Below are 25,505 nucleotides of genomic sequence, written 5' to 3' on the forward strand. Positions count from 1 at the left end.
AGTCTCCTTGTTTTCACTGCTGGCTGTGGTCTGTCCTTCACAGTTTTGTTGGTGAGGTAATGGGCAGCACAGCTGATGTGCATTATTGGAGCAAAGTGCATGACCAGTTCTTTCTGTCCCTGTCTGACAAGGTTCACCTGTGAGCTGCAGGTGTTCCTCCACAGTGAGGGGTGCCCGTGAGCTGCAGTCCCTCAGGAGTCTCTCCACCCTTGCACAGCTTGCCTCCTTGGGCTGAAGTTCCCTACAAATAATCCTTTTGGCATGGGGACATTCATTAGAGCCTTTGCAGGGCACTTTGGGCAGCACATCTCCCTCTGTCTCCTCAGTCACACACACCTCTCCATCCATCTCCGTCTGCATCTTCTTCACCCCGTGCCTGCAGCAATTCCGTAAGTAGGCTGGAGCTGGGGTGCTGCCTGACTGCAGGTTTGCCACTCTATGTGTTTTGTCACCAGTCCAAAGGAGTCTGGGCTCAGCTGTGACTGGCATGTGGCAGGTTGTGGCCTCTCCCTGCACAGCTCCCCACTGCAGACCATTCCTCTGTTTAGAAATATCTGGAAATGCAAGAATTCCCTGTAAGAAGGAATATTTGCACATTCATGTAGATGTACACACTTTGTTTCCTACTTTGTCACTATCAGGCACAAATGTTTCTACTGTTTGGAGTCTGCAGGGCCATGATATATCCTTCACACTTACTTTTTATTTCTTGATTGATGGAGATGCAGCCACAGTCATGTGTAAAATGATATTCATGTACCTTCTGCCAAGAAAGGGAGGAAAAAAAAAGAACAACAAAGGAGAGAGAACTTTCTCTGATAAGACTGAAATCAGAACAAGATTGCTTTTGATAAAAGATTGATGAAGAGGCATTCACTGCTTGCAGGAGAAAACATTTGTGAAAACAATTGATATTGGAGGCTTTTGATAAGACATGCAAAAAAAATTTCATTTTAATATTTATCACTTGTTCTGAAATAGATAGGCAGCTTCAGCATGATGAGGTCATGAAATAAGAGATTGGTTCAGGCAAATTCATTACTTCCTTTTCTGTTTTTGATATTAGTTTGCCTCTTCTCAGCTTTAGATAATATATTTTTTCTGTCATCCTTCATAAAATACTTGGGTGCCCATCTGGTATGAAAGTAGGTATAAAAATATTTTTCAGAGCAAAGAGGGCCTAAGTTAACACACTAAGAATCAGTATTTGTAAACTGTATTAGAGATAAGCTCAGTAAGATCAATCCTCTTCTATGGATTTGTGTTAAATTACATTGACTGCTGCCAGGGCAGTCTGCCCTATCTAGTTTTTTGTTTGTTTGTTTGTTGGTTTGTTTGTTTTTTTCAAATCCATTAAATAGACCTTAGGGTTTAAATCAATAAAAGAAATTACTTATGCAGGTATTCTGCAATATTCTTGTAGAATTTTTGTTTCTTGTGGAACTTGATTTTATCTCTAATTTAAACAAACAGAAATCTGCAAGAGCAGGGGAAGAAAAAGGTTCCATGAAGCAGAGGAGCATCATTCATTAAAGCTGCACCACGCTGTATTACAGTTCAGTCTAGATACTAGCTGTGCAGATGCTGCCACACTTCTTAGCAGCTTTGGTTTTTTTCCTTTTTATTTCTCCTGGCACATTGCAGGGCTGCTACAATAATCAAATGCTTGAGGTCAGATCAGAAGAGCAGCTGTGGAAAGGATTGTGAGTCATATACAATTGCTAGCACCAGAGAAAACTTTTCTAGAAGAGAACACTTGAAATACTTGAAAATACTTGAACTGTTGATGTGAGAGAGAAAATCAGTGAATGACATGATAACCATATCTAAAATAACAGCTATAAAGTGACTAGATATTAGAAATTGTTCTTCATCTGTTTTAAGTGTGTGGTGTAGTGGAAGTTATAGTGTGAGTGCTGTAGTTTGAGTACAAATACTGCAGCTGCTGTGTTGACAGCCTCATTGGAATTAAGGAAGTGGATTTCCTAGAATTTTTCCATTTGTGTTCTAAAACCGAGTATCTATGTACAAATAATAAAAATATCTAGAAAGACTAGGAAATTAATGGATGCCAGCACCAAATATAGGTATAAGATTTTTTCTGTAACTGCCTTTTACAGTTTCTTATAAATTCCCTTAAAGTAACTGATGGTGGATGAGATGGAGACCCTTTTGTGTAATTCACTGTACCTATTATTCTTCCATTTTATTGAACTACTCTTCTAGACCACACCAGTTCTTTAAATGAGCTTTGTATTGTAATCCTCCTATTCCTTGCTGCCCCAAAATTCTTCTTACCAAAATATGATATTTTAGTGTTCTTTCAAACTACAAAGATCACCATTAAGCAATAAGATGAAAACTACAAATTATCTTTTCTTTCAATTAAAAGGACTGTAGAGTGAAAATTGTCACACTTCATTGAGGAAGGCATTTGAAGATTCTGTTTTGCAGCTCAGAGCAAAAAGCCATCTCACAGGATATTAGGAATTTATGAAAGTAATTAATGATGTTTTACTGAATACTTGATTAAATATTAGCTCAGAAAACTAAGTAAATGTCCTGAGTGAAAGGAAGAGCTGCCCCTGGGCTTCAAGCATTTGCATATGTTGATTTAGAGAAACCATCAAGTGTAACTTAAATATGTATAACTATGTTTTCATCTTTATCACTCACTAATTTGTGCAGCTTGTGGAGCACACAATTAGCTTTTTATTTTTCTTTTTAATAATGACAAGACAGATTTTAGTAGTGAGTTGCATCATTTTGTCTTTGTGGGTGCATTGGTGTTTGTCCTAAGCCAAGCTGAGTCTGCTTTCTGTGCATTTTTGTTTTGCACACATCCTGGGTGCCAGAGGCAGGCAGAGGAATTGCTCATCCCACAAGGTCTCTGTGACTCCTCAAATACTGATATATTATGATGAATACAGCTCCTGAAATACTGATGTATTATGATTAATACAAACACTGAATGACATTTTTTTAAGGATTAAAAATATGCCTTTTATTAACTTCTGGAAAATATACCTTTGGGTGATTTGGAAAAGATACTTTTTGTTAACCTCTTAGTTTGTTTCTTTTTGTCCCCTGCTTAAGTGGGAGGTTGTCATTTATCATTGCAATCAGAAAATGACAGCACAGTCTACGAGTGTAGCATTCTCATCTTTAAGAACCCTAAACTGTATGATTTTTCAGGACTTTTAGGTTTTATGCATAAAACTTCTAAAGACACATGTGCTGTCATTGAATTAATTTCAGAGCTTTTCTCACTCAAGGCAATGAGGATGAAAATAAAAGAAAATTTATAAAAATAAATGCAACTGTTTTTTGTCATTGGCATGAATGTTCTTTTAGAGAGGGACCTAAGCTGATGCTGGACAAGATCAAGGAGTTTTAGGGAGATGAATTGGTAGCATCTGTACTACAAATTGAACGTTGATCCTTGCAGGAATAAGATGAGTGTCACCTTTTACTTTCCAGTAAAGTGAGAATTTCAGGACAGTTAAAGCTTGTCCCTGGCTGAAGTCAGAAAATGTTCCCACACCATGAAACCATAATTAACAGTAAGAGGTGCTCTAAGGGTGAGGTGTGTGTCTTGCCCATCAGAATATGCATCCAATCTGATAAAAAATGTGCTAGAAGGGAGAGTGCTTGCTGTGTGACATGACAAGCCCTGTCACAAAGAGCTAGAAGCTGTGCTGGTAGTCTCTCTGCTTTCTCTTATTGAAGTGTGGCAGTCACTGGCTTTGTCTTGGATTTTTTATTCCCTTCATTGTAAGGCTGATTAACCTGTTTTCTGGCTTTAAAATGTCTGCACTGTACAGCTTGTGAATCTTTAAGACAGAAATTATTAAAAGGTCCAGGCTGACAAAACTTAATTCCCATTGTTAAGGAAAGTTCACAGGAGTTTATATGCTTTCGTGGCACAACTGTTAACAAGACATTTGTTTTTAAAATAATAGATTTTTTAAACTGATTTTTAGTGGAGCTAGCCAAGCAAACCAGGCCTGAGTCTCTGGGGAAATCACTGTGATGGTTTTACCTGATACACCAGTAGAAAGATAACAGTTGTAAAACCTGTTGAATTTCCATGCTGTAGGAAGAAATGGTCAACTATCTTTTAAATAGAAGTGGTATAATTTTGAAGTGAGGACAGCATACAATGTCTGATCTTCATTTAGTCATTTTATGATACTTTATGTATTTACTCTCTGTAAATGTAGATAAATGTAACTTGCAGCAAATCACTGCACAAAAGTATGCAACCAGACAGCAGTTGTGGCTTTTAATAAAGCTAATACCTTTAATCAGCAGTAATACACCCCTGTCAGATAATCTGAAATGTGTCTGCTGATGTCTTTGATGAGAGCTCAGAATCAGAAAGTAAATGTGTGTCTGGACTAGTGTCTTAATTCGGAATAGGAGTCAGCTTTTGAAATAGATCTCCTGATCATCCCCATTTACCATGTTTTGGCTTGTAATGTGGAGCATCCTCAGAGCAAATAAAGTAGGTCCTTTTGATTGAAACTAAACAGGGAAATTAATTTCAGAACTTTACCTATTAAAGTTGCAAAAGACCCAAGACTAGAAGTAGATTAAACTCAAAACATCCCCAAGCATCCCCAGACTTTACAGTGTGTATTTCTGGTCCTTGATATGAACCATTTTGCTGTGGAAAGCTACTTTTGGTCTGCAGTACTTTGTAGTGAAAATTAAGTTGCTTGCTTGCTTGTTTATTCAGACAAGCCTGATGGACTTGAAGAAATCTCCATCTCAGTAAAACTTAAAATTTTTGAAACCATGGCACTTCTCAATTTTACTTTTTCATTATCCATGAATGCTCATAGACATTCTTCCTGCATGTGTTTTCAGAATCTGCATCTTGATCTGAATTGAAATCACACAATTTCTCATACATGTGGAAAGGTCTTAACCTTCCAGATTTTTTAGCAAAGAGTTTGGACTTGTGTGTGACATGCCTGTGAAAAGCATATGACACATTATAAACTGAATGTATGCAGGAGAATGTCATGATACAAAATTCTTCAAAATAATTTTCAGAAACCTGTTTGTCTTAATAATCTATGTTTTTTTATAACAAAATCTGAATACTGAACCTCTGTATCACAGCTTGGTGCTATATCATTGAAGTTTTCTATATTAGAGTTGAATTGACTCAGGGGAAAATTGGTCATTTTTTCCCAGGGATGGGTAAAAATGAACTGAAAGCAGGTTTTTTAAAAATCTTATTAATGGGTCATAATTCTCTTGTTCAAAAACATATGTCATTTGTGATTCAATTAGGTGTTCTCATCTCCCTTTTATAATGCTATGTTTAATATATGTCTATATATACCAACATATACATGTAATATTTTCCATTTATGGTAGATGTTTTCTGAAAAATCACACAGATTACTTAGAGATATTAAAAGGATATTTTTTCATTTGAATATAAAATTTTAATTATTTCTATTATTTCTTGATAGCATTCACCTTGTTTGTATTAGTGTGCAATTACAATTTTGGCTGGGATAGAGTTAATTTTCTTCCCAGTGGCTGATACAGTGCTGTGTTTTGGATTTAGGATGAGAACAACATTATTAACATGGTGACATTTTAATTCTTGCTGAACAGTGTTTACACAGAGTCAAGGGCTTTTCAGCTCCTCACCCCACCCCAGTGAGCAGGCTGCAGGGGCAGGAGTAGCTGTGAGGGGACACAGCCACAAAAGCTGACCCCAGCTGACCAAAGGGATATTCTGCACTGTATGGCCTCTTATATCCATCAGAATATAAACAGGGGGGAAAGCTGGCCAAGGGCTGCTGCTCAGGAACTGGTGGGTGCTGAGCAATTATGTTTTGTATCATTTGATTTATTATTATTGGGGTTTTCCCCCTTTCTTTTCTGTCCTAGTAAACTATCCTTATCTCAACTCACAAGTTTTACTTTTTTTCACTTCCCCCACATCCCCCCAGTCCCACTGAGGGGTAGGGTAGGTGCAGAGAATTGAGAGAGTGACTGGGATGTTTAGGTGCCTCCAGGTCAAACCACAACATGAGTGTTCTCCCTTTTAAAATTAGACATGATTTCATGAGGGGTGGAAATAAATGTGGTGACAAACTATGCTCATATGTACTGGGTACAGGGATTAACTTATTGTGAGAGTGTTTTCTGATATGGCATGGTTACCCCAATAGGGATTGGGAAGAATCTATAAACTGTGTCTTTTGTAACTATATGTCTGGCAAACTAACCCTAAAGTGATGTCCAGTTGGATATGTAGGTGTGCAGCACAATATTGCACTGCATAGATTTTCCAGCATTATTCTGCTGGCATATTTTGGTAGGTATAGCCCAAAATTAAAATCTAAGACCATTTTCACCTGTCATAGAAACTGCTAATTTAAAATCAAGTGTTCAGGTAAAATCAGGGAAAGCTGTGGAAAAGATTTGCTCTCTTGTCCATATTTATACAAGGATGTTAAGAAGTTACTAAGTAGGGCCACATGAGGTGCTCACTGGGCTTTATTTACAGCTGTTCTCATAGCAGCTGCTCAAGCTGATATATAGATGCATGAACTGGGACAAGTAGTAGACCAAAGTGATCCTTGGTTGGGATGTATACCAGGTGCTGGCCATAAAGCATGAAAAAGGCATCTGTGGATGACTAGTTGAAGTAATTGAAATAAATATTTATAGCTATTGAACTTTTGATGCACTAAACAATAAATTCACAGGAAAAATTTGCTTTCTTCAGTGGAGTGTTTGCAGCACATAGGAATTCTTTCAGAGATCTTTGGAGAAGGGAATTTTCCAAATTCCTTTCTGCAGCTCTTTCTAGCTGCCACCACAGTGCCCCATCAGCATGAGAGACTACTGAAGTCTTTAAAATATTTTCAGAGTTCTGCATAGTAAATGACTCTCCAGTTTTTCAAATAGAATTTATGTCTCAGTAATGTCCTGGCACTTATTAGGTGTTGGTGTGAGGCCACTTTTATGCCTGTTCCTCACATACTCACTAATACTTAATGCACACCTTAAGTGAAGACACAGAAGTGTAAGCAGATTGGCAGTGTCTGCCTTGCTGAGATGAATCTTCTCAAAGAAGAATTTAAGGAGAAGAGGAAATAAAAATTAGATCTTCTGTTAGTCAAACAACGTATAGTCCACAGTCCTAAGGCCATGCTGCACTCTGCAGACTGTGAACAGTGCTTGCTTATGAGTCCTTTTCTGAGCACAGTCCCTTTTATTACCATTTAACCCAGACCAAAATGTGCCCAAATGTAATTCATTCAAGCATTTTACAGACTACACTTGTTACTTGTTCTGTTTCAGTGTGGCTTGGGAAGAAATTAGAGCAATGGAAAATGCAATTTATACCTAGTAAATAATAAGCTTTCTTTTTTATGTTTACAGCTGGAGATAATATGTTTAGAGAGTATAAATTCTATCAGGTAGTTCAGTGTAGAAGATGGAATAATAATGAGATGCACTCAACTGCATTTAGGAGGAAAGTAAATGGTCATGAGAATTTAACTGTATTCATTTTTAATATAGCATTATGAGGTTCTCAGTCCTGTTGCTTTCTATACAGGCATTATGTGTTTGTAGATTGTTCTTTGTGCACAATATATGAAAAGAAGGGAATAGTTGTTCATTTACTGAAAAAAGTTTTACATTCATTTAGTCTTCATTTCACTATTTCTCTTCCATTTTATATCACATGATATGTTCTTAATGTCATTGTGGAGATACTAATAGCTCTGTAAACATAATATCAAAAAGTTTGGCTGCCTTCTGTGTCTTTTGAGGATCATTATGCAGAGTTTTGAAGGGAATATCAATAATCTAAGCAGGTATTTTAATGTTGCAAACTGTCTCGTGCTGCCAATAAAACATTTTTATTTGTTCTAAGGGTTAATATATCTTCTGGGAATTTGTGCTAAAAGATCTACATTTGAGAAAAGTTACCATATTAATGGTGTCATTTTATTAGTAATGCCATTTAGAAATGTGTGTATAGCATTGCTAAGGTCTTAGATTGTGTACAAAAAGTAATAACCCTGCAACGTTCCTAACTGAGCATTAACTCTGCATTCCCTCCACTGAGCTAGAAATTAGCATTAAATTTTTGTGTTATAATGTGAAAAAGATGGAAATGAAGCATAAAGTGATTTGTAAGTGAAGGAAGAGGGGGAATTCTGACTTAGTTGAATACATTTCCATTTCCAGCAAATTCTTAACTCATTAAGGGACTAGTCTGTATAAAATCCTAAGTCTTCTCTTTAAAGAGTGTCTTTCAGAGCAGAACCTTTGTAATATATGAACTATTGTCTTTGACTGTAAATCAGAGGATTTTATTTTTGTAAATGCTAGTCAGGGCTACTTGCTACACAGAGGGACCATTGGTTGAAGGGACTGTAGTAAATCCCACAGTATGTACTTATTTCCTCTTGTTCAACATCAACTGTTCTCTTTGCTAAAAAATAATAGAATCTAAACGTCAATGTGTCTGAGTTAACTCTTCTGCTAAGTGAAGGGTTTTCTGCCTTTTCATCACCTTTATTTGAATGTGTGGTGCTTTCAATAATACATCTATTTTCCCTTCTACTTCTAGGTGCTGCTTAGCACCCACAATATTCTGAATGCTAAACTAGAACAGTAATGTATAACTGTGAAAATATGGAAAAGGTGAACTGAAATCAAATATAGATGTATTCCATAGCATCATAAAAGAGCAAGTAGTTTCTTATTGCTGGAATTCAACTGCTAAGTGGTCCATGTAATTTAGTTCTGGTGGTGCATTGGCTTTTTTCCTTTGCCCCATGTGGAGCAATATTTAGTGCACTGCCATTGAGCAGTCAGCATTCACATAAATGGATGGTGATATCAGATCAGAGTGCTGATTTGCTTCATTATTTTAACAGTGCTTAATTTTCCCTTCAGGTTTCCCCTTGCCATGACCTGCATAAGATTCTCTGAGCCCAGAAGCTGATTTTTCTTTTTGCATTGGTTGATCAAATAAAAGATATTAAGTCTTCTTGCAAATCTTGCTTCTGTTTCCTTAAACCAACATGGCTCAACAGAATATTATTGCTATATCTGTATCTTTTATTTTAGGTAGTCTCTACATTCAAATTCATGAATATACCAGCTTTAGTTTCCTATGTAATAAAGTATATTATAGTGGTGTTGCTTTCTTCTTGCTTTTTTGCATTCACTGTGATCAGGGAATGAAACAGTATTCCTCTTCCAATTGATTTCCTTTCTGTTTCTGCAGCTTTTGAGACCTGGACTCTGTCCTTGTTAAAGGGTTACAGCAACAGTTGAGTAAGGCTTGCTGAGCTTTTTTTTCTTTCTCTTCTGGGGACTTCATATGCTTATTTGTCTGTTTAGAAGGTCATCTTCAATGTCTCTCTACATTATCCTTGAAAAAATATGTTCCAAATAAAATCAGTATGTCATCTACACTTTTACATGGGGTCCTATTGGTTTGAAGAGATGTGTTTGGCTATTTTTAAGGGGAAAAAAAAAAGCAAAACAGAACTGGAAAGTCAGCGTTTTTGGATTTTGTTGATCATTCCTAGAAAATACCTTTTCTTGAGTGTTGGCCTTATGTGAATCTCTTAGGGAATGGTATCAGGAAGTCTATTATCTGCTTTATCTAAATAGGCAGCAGTTAGACAATTCCACTGTTACTGTATCCACAATAGGCCATAGGGATTATCACAGGATTATTATATTATCACAGGGTAAAGGTGTGAATCTCCAGGTACCATAAAAGTTGGAATTTCAAACTGAATCATAGGTATTGGAGTGTGAAGAATTTCTCTTTGTCATTGATATGCAATAAGAAAATACCTCAACACCTTTAAACTCCCAGCTCCTTGTTAGCATGAAATGGAAATTTATCTAATTCCTTTTCAAGACAAAACACCACAAGATTTTTATATTCACATACAGAGCTTCAGATTCAAACTATTTTCTGCTCTAATGTTTCTTTAAATAAAACATTTCAAAATAAAGTGTATTGCATTAAGAAAGTATGACTTCTCTAGTGGGCTTTATATTTGTTAGATTGAGAAAACTTTCAGCATTCCTATTATTATCAAAGTATGTTGTGAAGAAGATATCAAACAGAAATCTGTCAGAATCACAGAATGGTTTGGGTTGGAAGGGTCAGTAAAGATTACCTAGTTCCCACTCCCTCACTGTGGACAGGGATGCCACTCAGTAGATCAGCTGGCCCCAGGCAGCCTGGCCTTGGACACTTCAGGGATGGGCAGCCTGTTCCAATGCCTCACCACCCTTTCAGTGAAGAATTTCTTCCTGACATCTAATCTTCTTGTCTAAAAGTGTTCCTCATTGGCCTTTCACTCTCTGCCCATGTAAAAAGTCCCTCTTTCTTTTTTTTTTTTTTTTCCTTAAGTCTCCTTAGAGACGGCAGCGAGGTCTCCCCAGAGCCTAACAAGAGGATTTCAGAGTAACTTAATCACAGTCATGTTCTCCCTTCTCATAAATTATTTCAGTCTTCCCAGCTAAACCTTCTAGTTAGCCCACAGCTCTCAGCACCAAAGTTGTGTTGTTCATTCAGGATTTGCTGATTCAGCCGTGTGAAATTCAACTTGAAAATTCAGAAAAATAAAAAAAATAGGTAAAAGTCTTGAATGAAAAAAAAGTTTTAATATTAATTTTGTCTACTATGAATTAATTTTCCCAAGTTGGACAAAACCCATTTTCTCTAAAGAACCAGTCCTTATTACTTAGTTGCATAATTTTTGGATCTTCTCGGTTCCTTTTGCTCTTGTAAAAGAAGATACTTCACAATCTGCTTTTTATACACTTGCAGTATTTCCCATTGGAATATGGCACACAGGCATTAATTTGAATCAACAGATAAGACAAGACAATATCTCTAGAATCATTAATAATAGATATACTCAAAAGAACATTTCCTGAGGCATAAAACAAATACACAAAGGAAACAAAAGTGACATTGACATAAACAATTGTACCAAGCAATAGTTACCTAAGGCACAACCTAAACTCTTACAGAAATAGTTAGAATTCCACCTCTAAAAAAAAAAAAAAAAAAGCTGTTCATCTATTGTCCATGAAATGTAATCTGCTATAAAGCATTAATCACCCATATTCTGGAAAATACTTGGTTATATTACCATCCACATCTGTCCACAATCAGCATATGATCACAACTCTTTTTTATTTTCTTCTTGTACTGTTTTATCACTTTTCTTACAAAGGTTAAGCATTCCTTTCCTCATTTAAATACAAGCCAAATTCAATTCAAATGTACTCAGAAAAACATTACAAAACTGATGCTTTGGGATTCCATGTTTGTTATTGTTCAGTGACTTCCATATTAAATCTACACAGGGTAAAAATCAAAGGATATTGTTTCTTTCTCCTACCTGCTCTCTTTGAAAGTTATCCTGAGATCTGCTAATTAAGCTTTCCTGAGACTATTATCTACAGTGTCATCATCAGTAGTGATGTTCAATCTGTCAAAGCTCGTTTTTGTTTTAGATAAGGAGATGGAAGAAAGCTAAGATATGACATGTTCACCTGTGCTTTTAAAATTTTATTAAGGCAAATACCAAAAAAAAGCACTGTTGCTATGGTCATATACAGAATCACAGAATATTCTGAGTTGGAGGAGACCCACGAGGATCATTGAGTTCAGCTCTGAAGTGAATGGCCCATGCAGGGATCAAACCTACAACCTTGGCATTATTAGCACTGTGCTCTAACCAGCTGAGGCAATCTACAGAATTGCCTAAAGTGCAAATTTTGCATCTTTTTCTGAAGTATGTCATTCTTGATATTGCTGAAGAGAGAATAGTAGGTAAGATGGAGTTCTTTTTTGTCAGCCCTTCCACTGTTTCTAAGCTAACTACAAAGCCTTTTAAAGGATCAGTTAGTATACCCAGACATATAAACATGCACAGCAGCCAAGATCAAGCAAGAATGGTTGAAAAAGCTTGTGGTGGAATTGTTGTGGTACTTTATTTTAGCTCTTTCCATCCCTTTTATTCTCTCGTATGCACTATCCCCTCAGTGTGATTGTAGCACAGCATCAGGCAGTGAGATGAATCAGGAACTGATGCAGGCTTCAAAATATTAAAAAAACAACAAACTGAGAAGGACAGTAAATATTGAGGAAAAAAAATGAAGGGCAGAACAGGGTCTGCTTAAGCAAGCAAAGCTGCCAGAAGAGGTGATAATTAAAACAGTATGACTGATTGGCAGTTTATTAGGGTTTTCCAAGGTTGTGAGTTTTTACCTACATACCTCTTTCTCTTTTTAAACTCTCACTGTAACTGAGCAAATCACTTTTGAGCTCCTCATTTGCCTAGTTATTAATTTAATTATTAATTTCTTTTAGATCATTAAATTATTTAATGTGGCACAGTATTCTTAGTGGGAGAAGTTTTATAGTGACAGACATGTTTTGTATATTGTGTTAATGAATGAAATTATTGAGCTATTTAAATGGATCTTGTTAAAATGCAATGGGCAACAAGTTGTACCAAAGAAAAAAAAGAGACCTTTAATGTCAACATAAAGTTCTAAGGTTGAAATCTAATAATTGCTTTGATTGAAGATTAAGACTGCAGTGTCCTTGCTCTGACAAATCTCTGCTGGCTTATTACTGCTTCACTAAGGAGAGAGTGTGTTATTAAAAATTCAGTTAAAACAAAACAAAAGTCAGATTTTTGTGCTTTGCATAAGAAAGAAAGTGTGGAGGGAGAAGTACTGAGAAATAATATAAGAGAATGAAGGAAAACCACTCAACAGAAAAGAGACCAGAATAGAAGTGGTAGAAGAGACCATGTGAGAATGAGGGTGTAAAGAGCATGAAAATATCTATAAAGGAATCTTTTGCAATTAAAATTGCATGTATTAGTTGCATATACAAATTACAAACGAGACAAATGCTTCAGCACTCTTTCTTCTCGTTGGTTCTCCCAAATGCATTCATCAGCCTGTCTTGACATTTCACAGCAGAGATGGCCAAACTAATGATGCTGCAGGGAGTTGGAAAATTAATTTTTTGACAGACTACCTGCTTTCTGTGTAGGCTGATGTTTGTGTTCATTCATGACACTGGAGAATTAGGTGTGGGTCTCCAGAAGGTATCACTGAATAAAGAATGATTTCTCTTGCAAGGTGTGTTGTGGAAAGACCAATATAAGTTTTTCTTGAAAGACCTTTATTAATGCTGGGTCTTCTAAAATCTCTGTAATTTCTTGCTCTGACATGATATTTTGCTTTTCTGTTCTGTATTGTGAAAATGCTGAACAAGTTGGGAATCACATCCTGATTTATCATGTATAAACCTTTCATGAGATCCTTATTTACCCTGCTGTTTTCTAAGATACAAGGTCCGGAAAGACTGTTTAAAAATCACCTCTGATGAGAATTGAAAACGAGGAGAGCTTCTGTATATTTGGGACCATAAAATGGTCTCATTTGGGGTCAAAATAGCTTTCTTTTTTAAAAGCAGTTGTTTTGTTTTATCATGAAAGACCACAACAGTCATGATATCTTCCACAGCCTTTCTCTCAATGTAAAGTCAACAGTTAAATGTCATTTTTGGAAAGAATGGGCAACTCATACTGAGTCTGCATCTAAAACCAGATTTAGACTGAAAATTACATTACAGAGAAGAAATAGTATCTCTCTTCATAAGCAGCATCATTTTTCCTGTTCCTAATTATAAAAATGTTTTGGAGTAGCTTGCCATGAATTCTCTGTGATCATCAAGTTTGACCCTAAATTGCTTCATGAAGAGTGTGTTTCAGCATTTTCTGTACAAGTGCCTCTTAAGTGTTGAATATTCTTAGTACTTGATTTAGTAGTGCTCCCACTGGAGATTTTTTACTTTGTGCCAATAAACCTGACTTATTTAGCGCTGTTGGCTCTGGTCCACTATTCCTTTGTTAAATGTTTAGCACTTGTAAGTGTTGTGACCCTTTTGGCAATGCAAGTAATCCTAATTCCAGCAATTTACACTTGTCACTTTGCTTTAAACTTCATTAGTGCACACTGAAATTCTTCCCAAAAATGGTTGGGAGAGCATTTAACAAATAACAAATTGGAGATAGAGGGATTTTGTCCATTATGTCACAATTAATTATTTATTGTGATTTTGGTTTTGTGTTGCAGAACTGTGACCTGGCCCAGCAGAGCATTGTTCATATTGTTCAGAGTCCACAGAGCAGTCAGAACAAGGAGAAGACAGAAGATAGCTGTATTGGAGGTGTTCCAAAAACCTTGAAAAGAGAACCTGAGAGTTTAACTCGCATAGATCTCAGTACCAGCATCCTCCCATCAGTCTCTGCAGGGCTGGCAGTTATTCTGGATCCTGGAAAACACAGTGTTTCACTTCCCTCTGAAAAATCAGGTAATTCATTGACTTGCAACATTACAATATACATTTCTAAACATGTGTCTTTTTCTTTCTTAGAGTGAGTAGTTCTAGTTCCATACCACAGGGGAAAAGCCCCCAAAATATATGGTTTATTTTATTTATTGAACAAGAAATACAACAATATTAAGGTGATAAGCATCTAATGTGTCTTCTAGCAAAATAATTTTGCTTTGTGGATAAAATTAGTGATTTCTTGTGTTGCTCCTGTCTCTAACTTGTATTATGCTCATATTTTTATAAATTATTATAAGAACCCTCAGAGGTCCATGAGAAGGCAAAATATAGTCTCTGTAAAATTTCCATTAAGGAAATTTCCTTAACTAGAATGTTGGGCAGCTTATGCCTTGCAAATATGCTTAATTCCTAATCTGTTGTGATGCTTTCATAAACATAGAATTTATTAAAAAATACTTACAATTGATTTAAGATTTATTAAAGCTTTGCTGGCACAACACATGATGGTGATGTTTCATACTATGGACATTTGCAGTTCTTCATCCACCAAACGATTACTGAGAATATCTTCATTGTGAAAAATAATCTGAGGCATAAGTTACTGCAAAATGATCTTACTGGCACTGTGTTGCCCCAATGAAGATACATCATTCTGTGCAATAGCAGATTCTATTGTGATTCATCATAATAGTCATCAGAGATGTCTTTTTATAAAGAACAGTACACAAATAGCCTTTTTGCACAGAAAGGTAATGGCAAATATATATATCCAGAGTACAGAAGATAAATTGTGAATATGACAAGAGATACCCCTGTGACTAACCTGGCCACAGAGATCATCTTGCTTAACAAAATGGCTACTAACACTGCTAAAACAACTTCTAGAGAATTTATTAAGTAGCTCATGCAGAAAATATACAATCCATGGGAGGGTCACAGAAGTATTCCACAACTGACTTGGTCAACCTCTCACTGCCAACTAATGATGAATGAGTGCAGTTTAGGAGCAAATTAGTACCCAGCTTAATGATCCACATCTCCCAGTCTGAATGAGTAATGAGCTAAGAGGGACGCATGCTGATTTAAATCTGGTAAACTGGGGACAGGGCTTCAGCCTGGGCTTCCTCTCAGAGGCAAGACAAAAGTGTGAGCCTTTAAACATTACCACAGATTTAATTTTTTCATTACTGTACATATGTACACGAATTTAACAGCTGTGCTGTTAAATAGTTTCACAGAATAGTTTATGCATGTGTAAGGACTTTTAAAATGTGTCATGTGACGTTTGTCCACAGACTATGTATTCTGTGAAGCTAAGTATAAATTGATAGGTGTCTTTCATTGCAGCAAATAAGTTCATGGCAGAATGCAAGAGGACAACATATATTGATAAAATATGTGGGCTAGTTTTATCTGTGATTAAATTATAAGGGCATTTTATCATAGAAGAAAAAAAAACAAGAGCCACTCTAAAGACTGATAGTTCTTTGTGAAAGGATTTTAATAAGTACTTTTAAAAGGCCTGTTAACTTCTTACCTTTTTTTGATTCTCACTATTAAAATTTGTCCTTTTGTCTGTTCAGCTCCATCCTTTTGTTCAATACGAGGAACTATATTTTTTCCTTATGGATTTAGGGTGAGTTAATTTGTAGTCACTTAAACAAAATTAAAAAAAAAAACAAAACAAAAAAAACCAAAAAAAAAACAAAGAAAAGAAAGGAAGATTATTCCAAAGATCAGTTTTGCAGTAAACTTTACTGTGTAGCAAGTATTTCCTTTGGCATAAACGAAATGGCTAATAGTAGAAGGAATGAGTGGCTGAAGAAATCAGGTTCCATCACTGATAGCTGAAATTATACTTACCAACCTGTTATCTTAGGAGATGAATGATTGTGATGATCAGTCTACAGTAACAACCTAGACAGGTGAATGAAGTATAATCTTTATTTTTCTGTGTGTAGATGATAAATTTAAACATAGAATTTAGAGGCAAAGGTTTAATTAATTGGTTAGGTTAATATTGTTTATTTACAATCTATTTTTTATTAATCTGACATGCTATTTCCATAACCACAGCAGTAAACACTAAGTCTTTCTGAGTTATTTTTATTTGTTATGCTGACCCCATGTTCCTGCCCTGATTTTGTTTTATTTACCCTCTTTTGAGTTCTGAAGAAAAAGGTTTGTGGTAATTTTCACATCACAAGACCTTCTCCCAGAAGCTTTTGCAGCATTTGACTGCTAAGATAATATTTTTGAAGTATTTCTGTGAACGCTTAGAGGCCAAAATGTAAAACTTTACCAGACAAACCAGGAGAGAGGCAACTCTTGCTGTACTGTACTGCTATTATATAAACAATATATTTAGGTAGTATGATCTGCTGCATTTGATGAGGCAAAAACCTCATCATATATATATATATATATATAGCCTGGCAGTGTGTCTCCACCAAAGGTATCATTTGCTCCTTGCAGAAGCTTGTGACAGGACATCCTCCTTCCAGCTCACCCCCACTCTTGTGTGAGTAATGAAACCAACTCCTGACTGGTCTGGGGATGCATCTTACTTGCACTGTGTTTTTTAGACTACAGTGTGTTTCTCTGCAAGAAATTCAGAAATTTGAAAGTCATTAGAAAGCTGACAAATATATGAAATTGGATCCAAATTATCTCTTCATCAAAGAACTCCAGATTTCCTGTCTTGGCAGACAAAAGTAGTAGAAATGCCTTTTCTTCTCAGTTTTATTTGTTGTAGTTCTTGGAGATTTTGGGGTTTTTTCTTTGTTTGTTTTTTTGTTGTTTCTTTGTTCTGAAATTATTTCACAGTTTTATAGGCTTTATAATCTCAAATTAGATCCAGGCTGGGCAGGGTTGTGGTATAGATCTACCTCCCCATTTTCATGTGGTGTTAGGCTGAGTAGGACTACCCAGTACTGAGCTGAGAACAACAGCAGCTATTTCTTATCCCTTTTTGAGAATTTCATCAAAACATGAGCACTCATCCATTCAAAATGGCTTCCAGCACGGAAAGAACATTTTTATTGTCACTGAGAAACATGAAGCTCTGACCTAAAATTGCTTTTCTGTGTTACGAATCCAAATATCTGAGGATTTACCATTCCTTAAAGGAGATAAGAAAGGATTCCTAAAATTTCTTGTGTCATTTAACTGCATTTTTTTTCCAAAGAAAATTAATCAGTGTAAAGATTTTTCTTTTCCTCTGTCATGTGTACAAATCATTTGTGGCTTAATTATAAAATTAATTAATTAATTATACCTTGGGTCCAAGGAACTGTAAATCAGTACCTTGGAGAAGGAAAATCAGTATTCTGTGCAATTTACATTTAGTTATTAGGCCCTTTTTCCTAGAGTTATAAAAATTTTGTTTCAAAAACAAATTACTAGAGTGCTTATGCTGACCTTTGTTAAATTTCTTGAAGTATTATTACAGCATTTCTTGGTGGTCACATGATTCTTATGTTATTCCTCTTTCACAGACATCTATTTGAATAAAATTGATACTGCTGTACAAGAAAAGGTAGTATTAATTACCTAATATGCAACCAATGTATTCTTTCAGTAGACATATTCAAGTAACAAGTTAGGTTACTATTTATTTTTGGATTTGGTGCCCTGACAGTTTACTTTTGTATAAGGATTGAACTTCTTTTAATTTAAATGAAATGCATCAAGCACCACATTGTGATTTAGCCTATATTTGATTCAGATTTTTTATAATATGTTATTTTACAAACTTTTAAATATTAAATGCAATACTAATTAGAGGATCAATCTACACCCAGAAAAGGGAAGGTATTAATTTACCTTTTTAAGAAATGCAGAATAAAATACCAACTCAAAAATAATATATTAGTCCTGATTTTAACAAATAATTTCTGGGAAACTGGAACTACAGCACTTGTCTTCCTTCTTCTCCATTTTTCCTTTCCTATTCGATAGTTTTATGATACTTGTCCTTGTCCTGAATCTCCTTTGTACCCTTCACTGCTTCCATTGTTTTTTTTGTTTGCCAGCTAAATTTCATGGGTGTTCCATACCTGGGAGATTTTCTGCCCATTTACAGCCCCTCAATCATGTTTTGTTTTGTTTTACAAGCTTTTGAGGGTGCCTCCTGAGACAAAGATATGTGCAACTATACACCTCTTTGTTGCTTTGGTAGTCACATTGTTCACATACTTGGTACACCTTGTGCCTGACTAGACTGTCACAGTGTTAGAACATGTTTTTCAGAAGTAACCATCTTTTAAGTATGTTCATCTCAGGTCTAAAAATCTATGTGTATTAATAGAAGAGTATGGCAATATCATTTTCATAGTGTAAAGAGACATCAGATTTAATTTTTACTCAATCACACAAAATATTTCCTATGTATCAAATGAGAATTTTCCAAAAATTTTAAGTTCTCAAGCTGTTTGGTAAATGTTGTATGACAGGAGTTGAACTGTGATCCGTGTTTGAAGCTGTGAGATCCAGAAGGGTTTTTATTGATGATCCAATAGTGAGATAGTGTTAAAGTGCTCCAGCTCCACTTGTTTTCGACTGCTAAAACATATTGCAGTCATAGAATCATGGAATTGTTTAGGTTGGAAGAGACCTTAAGGTCATTGAGTCCAAAGGTTAACACATCTCTACCATGTCCACCACTAAACTATGTCCTAAAGTGCCACATCTGAACTTTAAATACCTCCAGGAATGGTGACTCAACTCCTTCCCTGGGCAGCTTGTTAATGTCAGTACATATTAAATTATCCCTCTTGATGCTGTACTTCCTTTGATTATGCTCTGTGAGTATGTTCAGAGGTAGGGAAGGCATGCCCCTAGGAAAATGTTTCCTTTTGAAAACACGATAATGTTTTGAAACAGTACTCTGGTTTTTTGGTGCACAGCAAAAAAAGAGGTTTTTTGAATACAAACCACAAACCACAAAATTGCTGTTATGCAAGATCAAACATATTGCCTATCTAAATCTAGTTCTCTTCTTTTAATAATTTCCTGTTTTGTAAACAATAATTCAAAAGAAAAATGTTCTTATTACAGAAAGTTTTATTTAGAGAAGGCATATTCCTCTTTCAAATAATCACCCTGCCTGATTATCCTTCATATTTGTTATCTGGACAAGTTGACAAGAGTCGTAATGGTATTTTCTATTCTGATCTTCGTTGGGAAAAAACAGTCTCCAGTGTCAATTCAAGGGCTAATTGGAGAAGAGAGAGAGATTTCAGCCCAGAAATTAACTATTGCTAATTCTGTCAACATTTCTTTTAAGAGAGTTAAGCTTAAGAAAATTACTCTGCTTCCAGTAGGGTTATGAAAATTTGTCATTACAAAGTCCTTGGAAGTTTGCTCTTATGTATATTTTATCTTCTGTTAGGGTTATTAACCCTTGACAATTCACTGCTGCAATTCTTCCAAATTCTATATATAAAAATTGATATCCTCTCTTCACCTTCTAGCAACAGCAGAAAGTGATTTTATAAGACATTAGCATAATGGAACCTTTTCAATAAAATGATAAATTGAGCCCATTTCAGAAAACAGAACGCACACTTGATAATTTATTGCAGCCAGTGCCATGCTGGAGACCTCATTCATATCATATGCTTTTAACACTGATGAGAATGGTGCCGTTTTCCCATCACACCTTGCATGTCTGTGAAATTAATTTGAGAGGAAAAAAAATGTAAAAAATGCTCTTTTCTAATAGAGGCTAAAGCTCTTCCGGGAATGCTTATCTTTACATGACATAATTATCTCTCATGGACATGTCTAATTACTTTATTGTTTTTAAAGGCCCTTCCATGTTAATTGAACAGTAGCATTTGCTGACTCCCGTGTCCAGGGGTGGGGTGGAACAGAGTCATGTTCTTACAATGTATTTTGATTGTTTTTTAGGAGACAACATGAATGGACTTTCTTTTGCAAGTGCATCACTTGCATCTTAATACCCCCAGCAGGAGGTGACATTTGTAGGTGTAAAATGTTCTGTAGTGATTAAAAAAAACCTATGCATTTTATGTTTTCCAGAATAATTGTTGACATTAATTTATTACTGATGCTACTAGGAAAAATAGGAAAGTAACACTTAGGAAACATCTCTTACACGTAAAAACATTGATAATAGAGTTTTAGGGTGATTTTTTTTTGACAGGAAGAGTCCAATTATGAGGCATAAGTGAAAACTGTAAAATCATAGAATGGTTTGAGTTGTGAGGGACCTTAAAGATCATCTAGTTCCAACCCCTCTCCATGAACACCTTTCACTAGACCAGGCTTGTCAGAGCCCCATCCAACCTGCCAGGGTTTGTGCATCCTCAACTTCTCTGGGCAACATGTCCCAGTACCTCACCACACTCACAGTAAAGCACTTCTTTCTTAAATGCAACCTAAACCTACCCTCTGCTATTTTAAAGCCATTCTCCCCTGTTCCATCACTCCATGCCCTTGCAAACAGTCCCTGCCCAACTTGCTTGCAGTCCCCGTTAGGTATGGGAGTGCTGCTATAAGGGCTTCTGGACCCTTCCCATCTCTGGGAGGAACAACTTCAACTCTCTCAGCTTGTCTCTACAGGAGAGGTGCTCCAGACCTCTGATCATCTCCTTGGCCTTCTGGATCCTTTTGCTGGGGGCCCCAGAACTAGATACATGTCTCCAGATAGGGTTTCATGAAAGTAAGAGGGAGGATCACCTGCCTCGCCCTGCTGGTCATGGTTCTCTTGATGCAGCCCAGAATATAAGTGGCTTTCTGGGCTGTGAACACACTCTGCACATTATCTCATCCACCAATGGCCCCAAGGCCTTCTCCTCAGGGCTGATCTCAAACCATGCCCAGCCTGTGATTGTGCTTGGGATTGCTCTGACTCACATGCAGAACCTTGTGCTGCAATTTCTTAGCTGGATTACATGTGCTGTGGCACCAATTTTTTGTGTAACTACTGCCTCAGAATCACAGTTTTATTAGTGAGGTATCCAGGATCTGGAAATTCCTATTTAATCATCAATCTTAAGAATCAAAATACCATTTTCAAATGCCAGTTTAAAAAAAACATGAATCTTTATATGCACTGATACACCTGAAACTGTATCTTACAAGTCTATCTGTTGACACCTCTGTGTGTATTCTGCCTAAGGTCTTATCTTGAGAACATGACAGATTATGAGCATATATTATATTTTCAGTTATATAATATTAATATATTAGCAATTACAATCAACTACTGCTATAACTGGTATTTACAGATGAATTCTTCAGATTAAGTTTTTACAGTCTGTCTACCTGTAATGTTTTCTGCATTTCTGGAATAGAGGATCTGCAACTATATTGCAAGCTCATGCAAAATGCAAGCCCATGTGGTAGAGATTGAGGGGGATATATATATATATATATATATAGATATAGATATATATATGTAGTTATGTTCATATTTTAATTATCCTCCCACTCAGCAAAACACAGCTTGAAATATCAAAGGTGGCAGCTGCATCCTGGAGCAAAGTGCCTGAGGGATCCTCAAAAGCCACCATGTTTGCTGAGCACCATCAATCTCTCTCCAAGCTTCCATGATGCCTTGCTAGTGCAACAGTCAGTTCTGTGGGTCTTGCATTTACCTGTCAAAAATAGGAATAGAGAAAAAGAAACATATGGATATGGAAATGGGGTCTTCATGTGGAGGATAAGGAAACAGAAAGATGTGCTCCAAGTTGAGCCTGTTCATCATATACTGTGCTTATTGGTGTTCAGCTTCCCACAACACTGTCCACTTGCTAGGGATTTTATTAAAAACCCTGGTATCCTGGTTTTCAGTTCTAGCTGACATTATCTTATTGCATTTTGGCTATGAAGGTGGTTTAACCAAAATTGTAAAAAAGATCAAAAGTTCACTTGAGCAACTAAAGTAGCAGGAGCCAGAGTTCCTTGTTTTGTTCACCACAGTTTGCTCTTTAGCTTTGTTACACAATAAATACTCAGCATATATTACTGGAAGGAAACTCTGACTGGAAATGTTGGTTTCTGATTTAAAGGTATCTCACTTGGCAACTGATTTTTTTTTCAACTGCAACTCTTCCCTGATAATTAGCTTCCACTAATTATTTTTGGAGTAGCTGAATCAAACATCAGTAGTGTTTTCAATGAAGTCTGTGCCAGGATGATGATATGGCCAGATGAAGGTCATAATTAACATTCTTAGGGATCTTTCCCAAGCAAATTTTAGTTCTTTTAAAAAGAATGGTATATTTATTCTAATAATAATGAAATAAATAGCAAAAGCTCCCCTATCTTCAGCTGTGAAATGCTAAGATCTAAATTCCTGATTTGATGAAGAGTAGTGATTATGGGTATTGCATTGTAATCCCTCTTGATACCCAAATTGGGATGAATAACTAAAGATCATCTTGTCCTGGTTTCTAAACCACATAGCATTGTTCACAGTAATTTTTAACTTGTTGGAAATATAATGAGGGCCATAGCTGAGCTACTATTTGACTCATCTTGAGCAATGTCTTCTTTATATTGTGAAGTATTTAGAATAGAAATGCAAAAAAAAGAAATCTGTTTCAAACAGGAATGTTACCAGTCCTCAACATTTTGTCTCCTAATCTGTAATAGAAATTTTTCAGGTACACTAAATCTAGCAGTGTAAATGTGAACAAACACATTTTATATCTGCTATCCAGGCACAAAGATCTGTGTTTGACCAGCAATATGTAGATAAATAAAACATCTTAATGAAACATTGCCATAGCTAAAAAACATCTAACATTCTGCTTTTCTGCACAATCTCTATCATATTTCATTTTGCTATCCCTATTGTCCTGTAGCCTCCTCTGGAGTCACTTTCTCTGGCTAAATGGCTTATATATATACTATAAGTGGGGCAGAACTGCAAGGTTGATTACCTCCTGCACAGATACATAGTAGAATGGGAATCTGCATTAGGTTATCTTAATTCTTCAAGAGAATCAACTAGAGATCAAGTGCTTACTGATGAAGGAGATAAGGAGGCATTGGGTTGAAATCTTTTCTTTTTAGGCTCTGCAGGAATGTCTTCTACGTTATAGTGTGAATTGGGAATTCAGCTATAGAAAGGAGCACATAACTTTGTCAAACAATGGAAAGCATTGTATGGAAAGAGAAACAACAAACCAGCTTTCTTAGGTTTATGTGAGATGGCCAGAGAACAGGCTTTTGTAGAGATTAAGAGGTATGGAGTACATCTCAAGTTGAATGTACAAAATAGTCTTTACACATTTCTGTTTGACTTCAAGAAACCATTCTACAGAATCAATTTGTTTAATTGATTGGTGCGGCACCCCAGGGAGCAACTGAGAGTTCAGCTGGCAGCCTCTGGTTTGGAGTTACACTAATTGGGAGTAGGGTAACAAGCAGCTGCTATAACTCCGTGCTGTATGTAGGATGGTGAGGAGGGGAGGTTCTGCAGGTCACGTAGTAGGAATGCTAACGTGGGACAGAGGGTGGTTTCCTAAGCTGACAGGTTGAAGAATGATAGCAGGATTGGTTAAATTGACATTGAGCAGAGAATTGCTATACAATCTAGCCTCTGAAATGCAATGAACATTTCCTACTGGTGTCACGTTTGAAGACACTGTACATATAGTATAAAAATATATATATAATAACTGATAAATCAAATAACATATTGGTAAATTAACCATATATATATATATTGATAATATCTCTTCCTGAGAAGGCTCACAGGACCTGCAAATTACTGCATTCTCACTTCATCATATGTTTGCATTAAAGGAAAAAGGGGTAATTGGGAGTAAAAGTGACAGATATCTACTTAGGAACATTAGCTTCATTCATTCTGATAGAGAAGCCATTTGATTCTTTCTGGATAACAAAGTGTGTTTTCCTGTTGTTTATGAAGATGATCAGCCAACAGATTTATCTGACTGGAGCCACCCCAAAGGGTCTCCCCAAAGTGCAGTGGGGAAAGGGCATGAGCTGAAGCTCAAAGCTTTCCTGTGTAGAATTATGCATCTTGACATAGCAAGGGAGATCAGTAGATCATGGGTACTGTCACCTCCCTGTGAGGAATTTATAGATGTGGTGAGGTATCTGTAAGAGTTGCAAGGATGGGATTAGTTGGTATCACTGTTTCAAAGTCTGAGACTATTATTTCCATGCTTCTTATCAAATAACAGACATAGATGCTCAGCAGACTCTACATGTAAACATGTCAGTGAGGATTACTATGATTCCATTTTCTGCACATTTTACTTCAATGCGATGAATCTTGCTGCCTTACAGCTAATCTGTGGTTGGGGAATTCTCTTAGTTAATGCAGAGCTAGAGGAACTTTGAGGTTTAAACTCTGAGTATAGAGTGCACTCTGTCTTTCTCTTTGTCTTTCCTTCTTTTCCTGAAATACTTTGTTCTTTATTTTCCTTCCTCTACAGAAGGAAGTTAGCTCTTAGCATGTGTCACAACCGAATTGTTTTAAAAAGTTGCTGTTTCCTGCCCATTGCTTAAATACCTAGGCTGGTTTTAATAAACTGGAAAAACTACTATCCCTTCTTCCCAAACCCTTTTGGTCAATGGTTTAAAGAGATAAAGGAACCTCTTGACTTAGGTTTGTATTTTAAAACTGTCTTCTAAGTGCAAAAGGATGTTGTTGTATATACAACATTCCAGTTTAGAGCATATATGAACAGAATATGTGAAATTCTAAGCTGACCTTTTTCTTAAAATCATTCCTACTCTTAACAATATAGTCCTGGTATTGCATTATATAAAAGTGATGCAATGACCATGCCATTATGCTGAGATAACAGAGCATGATAAAGGGCCATTTTTACTCAATCTTTTCCATTTTTCTGGACAAGGCTCTAAGAGAAAGATTGTCAATTTATGTCTTTTCACTTGTAAAACCACCTAGGGAACTTCCTCAAAATATTACTTTTACTGAAATAGTAAGTTACTTATGTCATTAAATAGCACATTTCAGAAACTAAATAGTTCAATTTTAAAAGTGCTGGTAGTGGTGTTTTCTGTCTGTATTGAAAAACATTGTAGCAACTAAGTTATAGATACATCTTTCCTAAGCCATTTT

At 36.1% G+C, this 25,505-nt stretch overlaps 1 protein-coding gene across 1 annotated transcript in view; it reads left to right on the forward strand.

Moving 5' to 3' along the window:
- Positions 1–25,505, forward strand: part of PRKN (parkin RBR E3 ubiquitin protein ligase) — a 652,741-nt gene that overhangs the window by 187,867 nt on the left and 439,369 nt on the right. Inside the window, exon 3 of the mRNA XM_056488202.1 lies at positions 14,191–14,428. Within this exon, the coding sequence (XP_056344177.1) occupies positions 14,191–14,428 (238 nt within the window). The remainder of the gene's footprint in view (positions 1–14,190; positions 14,429–25,505) is intronic.

Source organism: Oenanthe melanoleuca, chromosome 3, assembly GCF_029582105.1.
Source record: "Oenanthe melanoleuca isolate GR-GAL-2019-014 chromosome 3, OMel1.0, whole genome shotgun sequence".
NCBI classification, from domain to species: Eukaryota; Metazoa; Chordata; class Aves; order Passeriformes; family Muscicapidae; genus Oenanthe; species Oenanthe melanoleuca.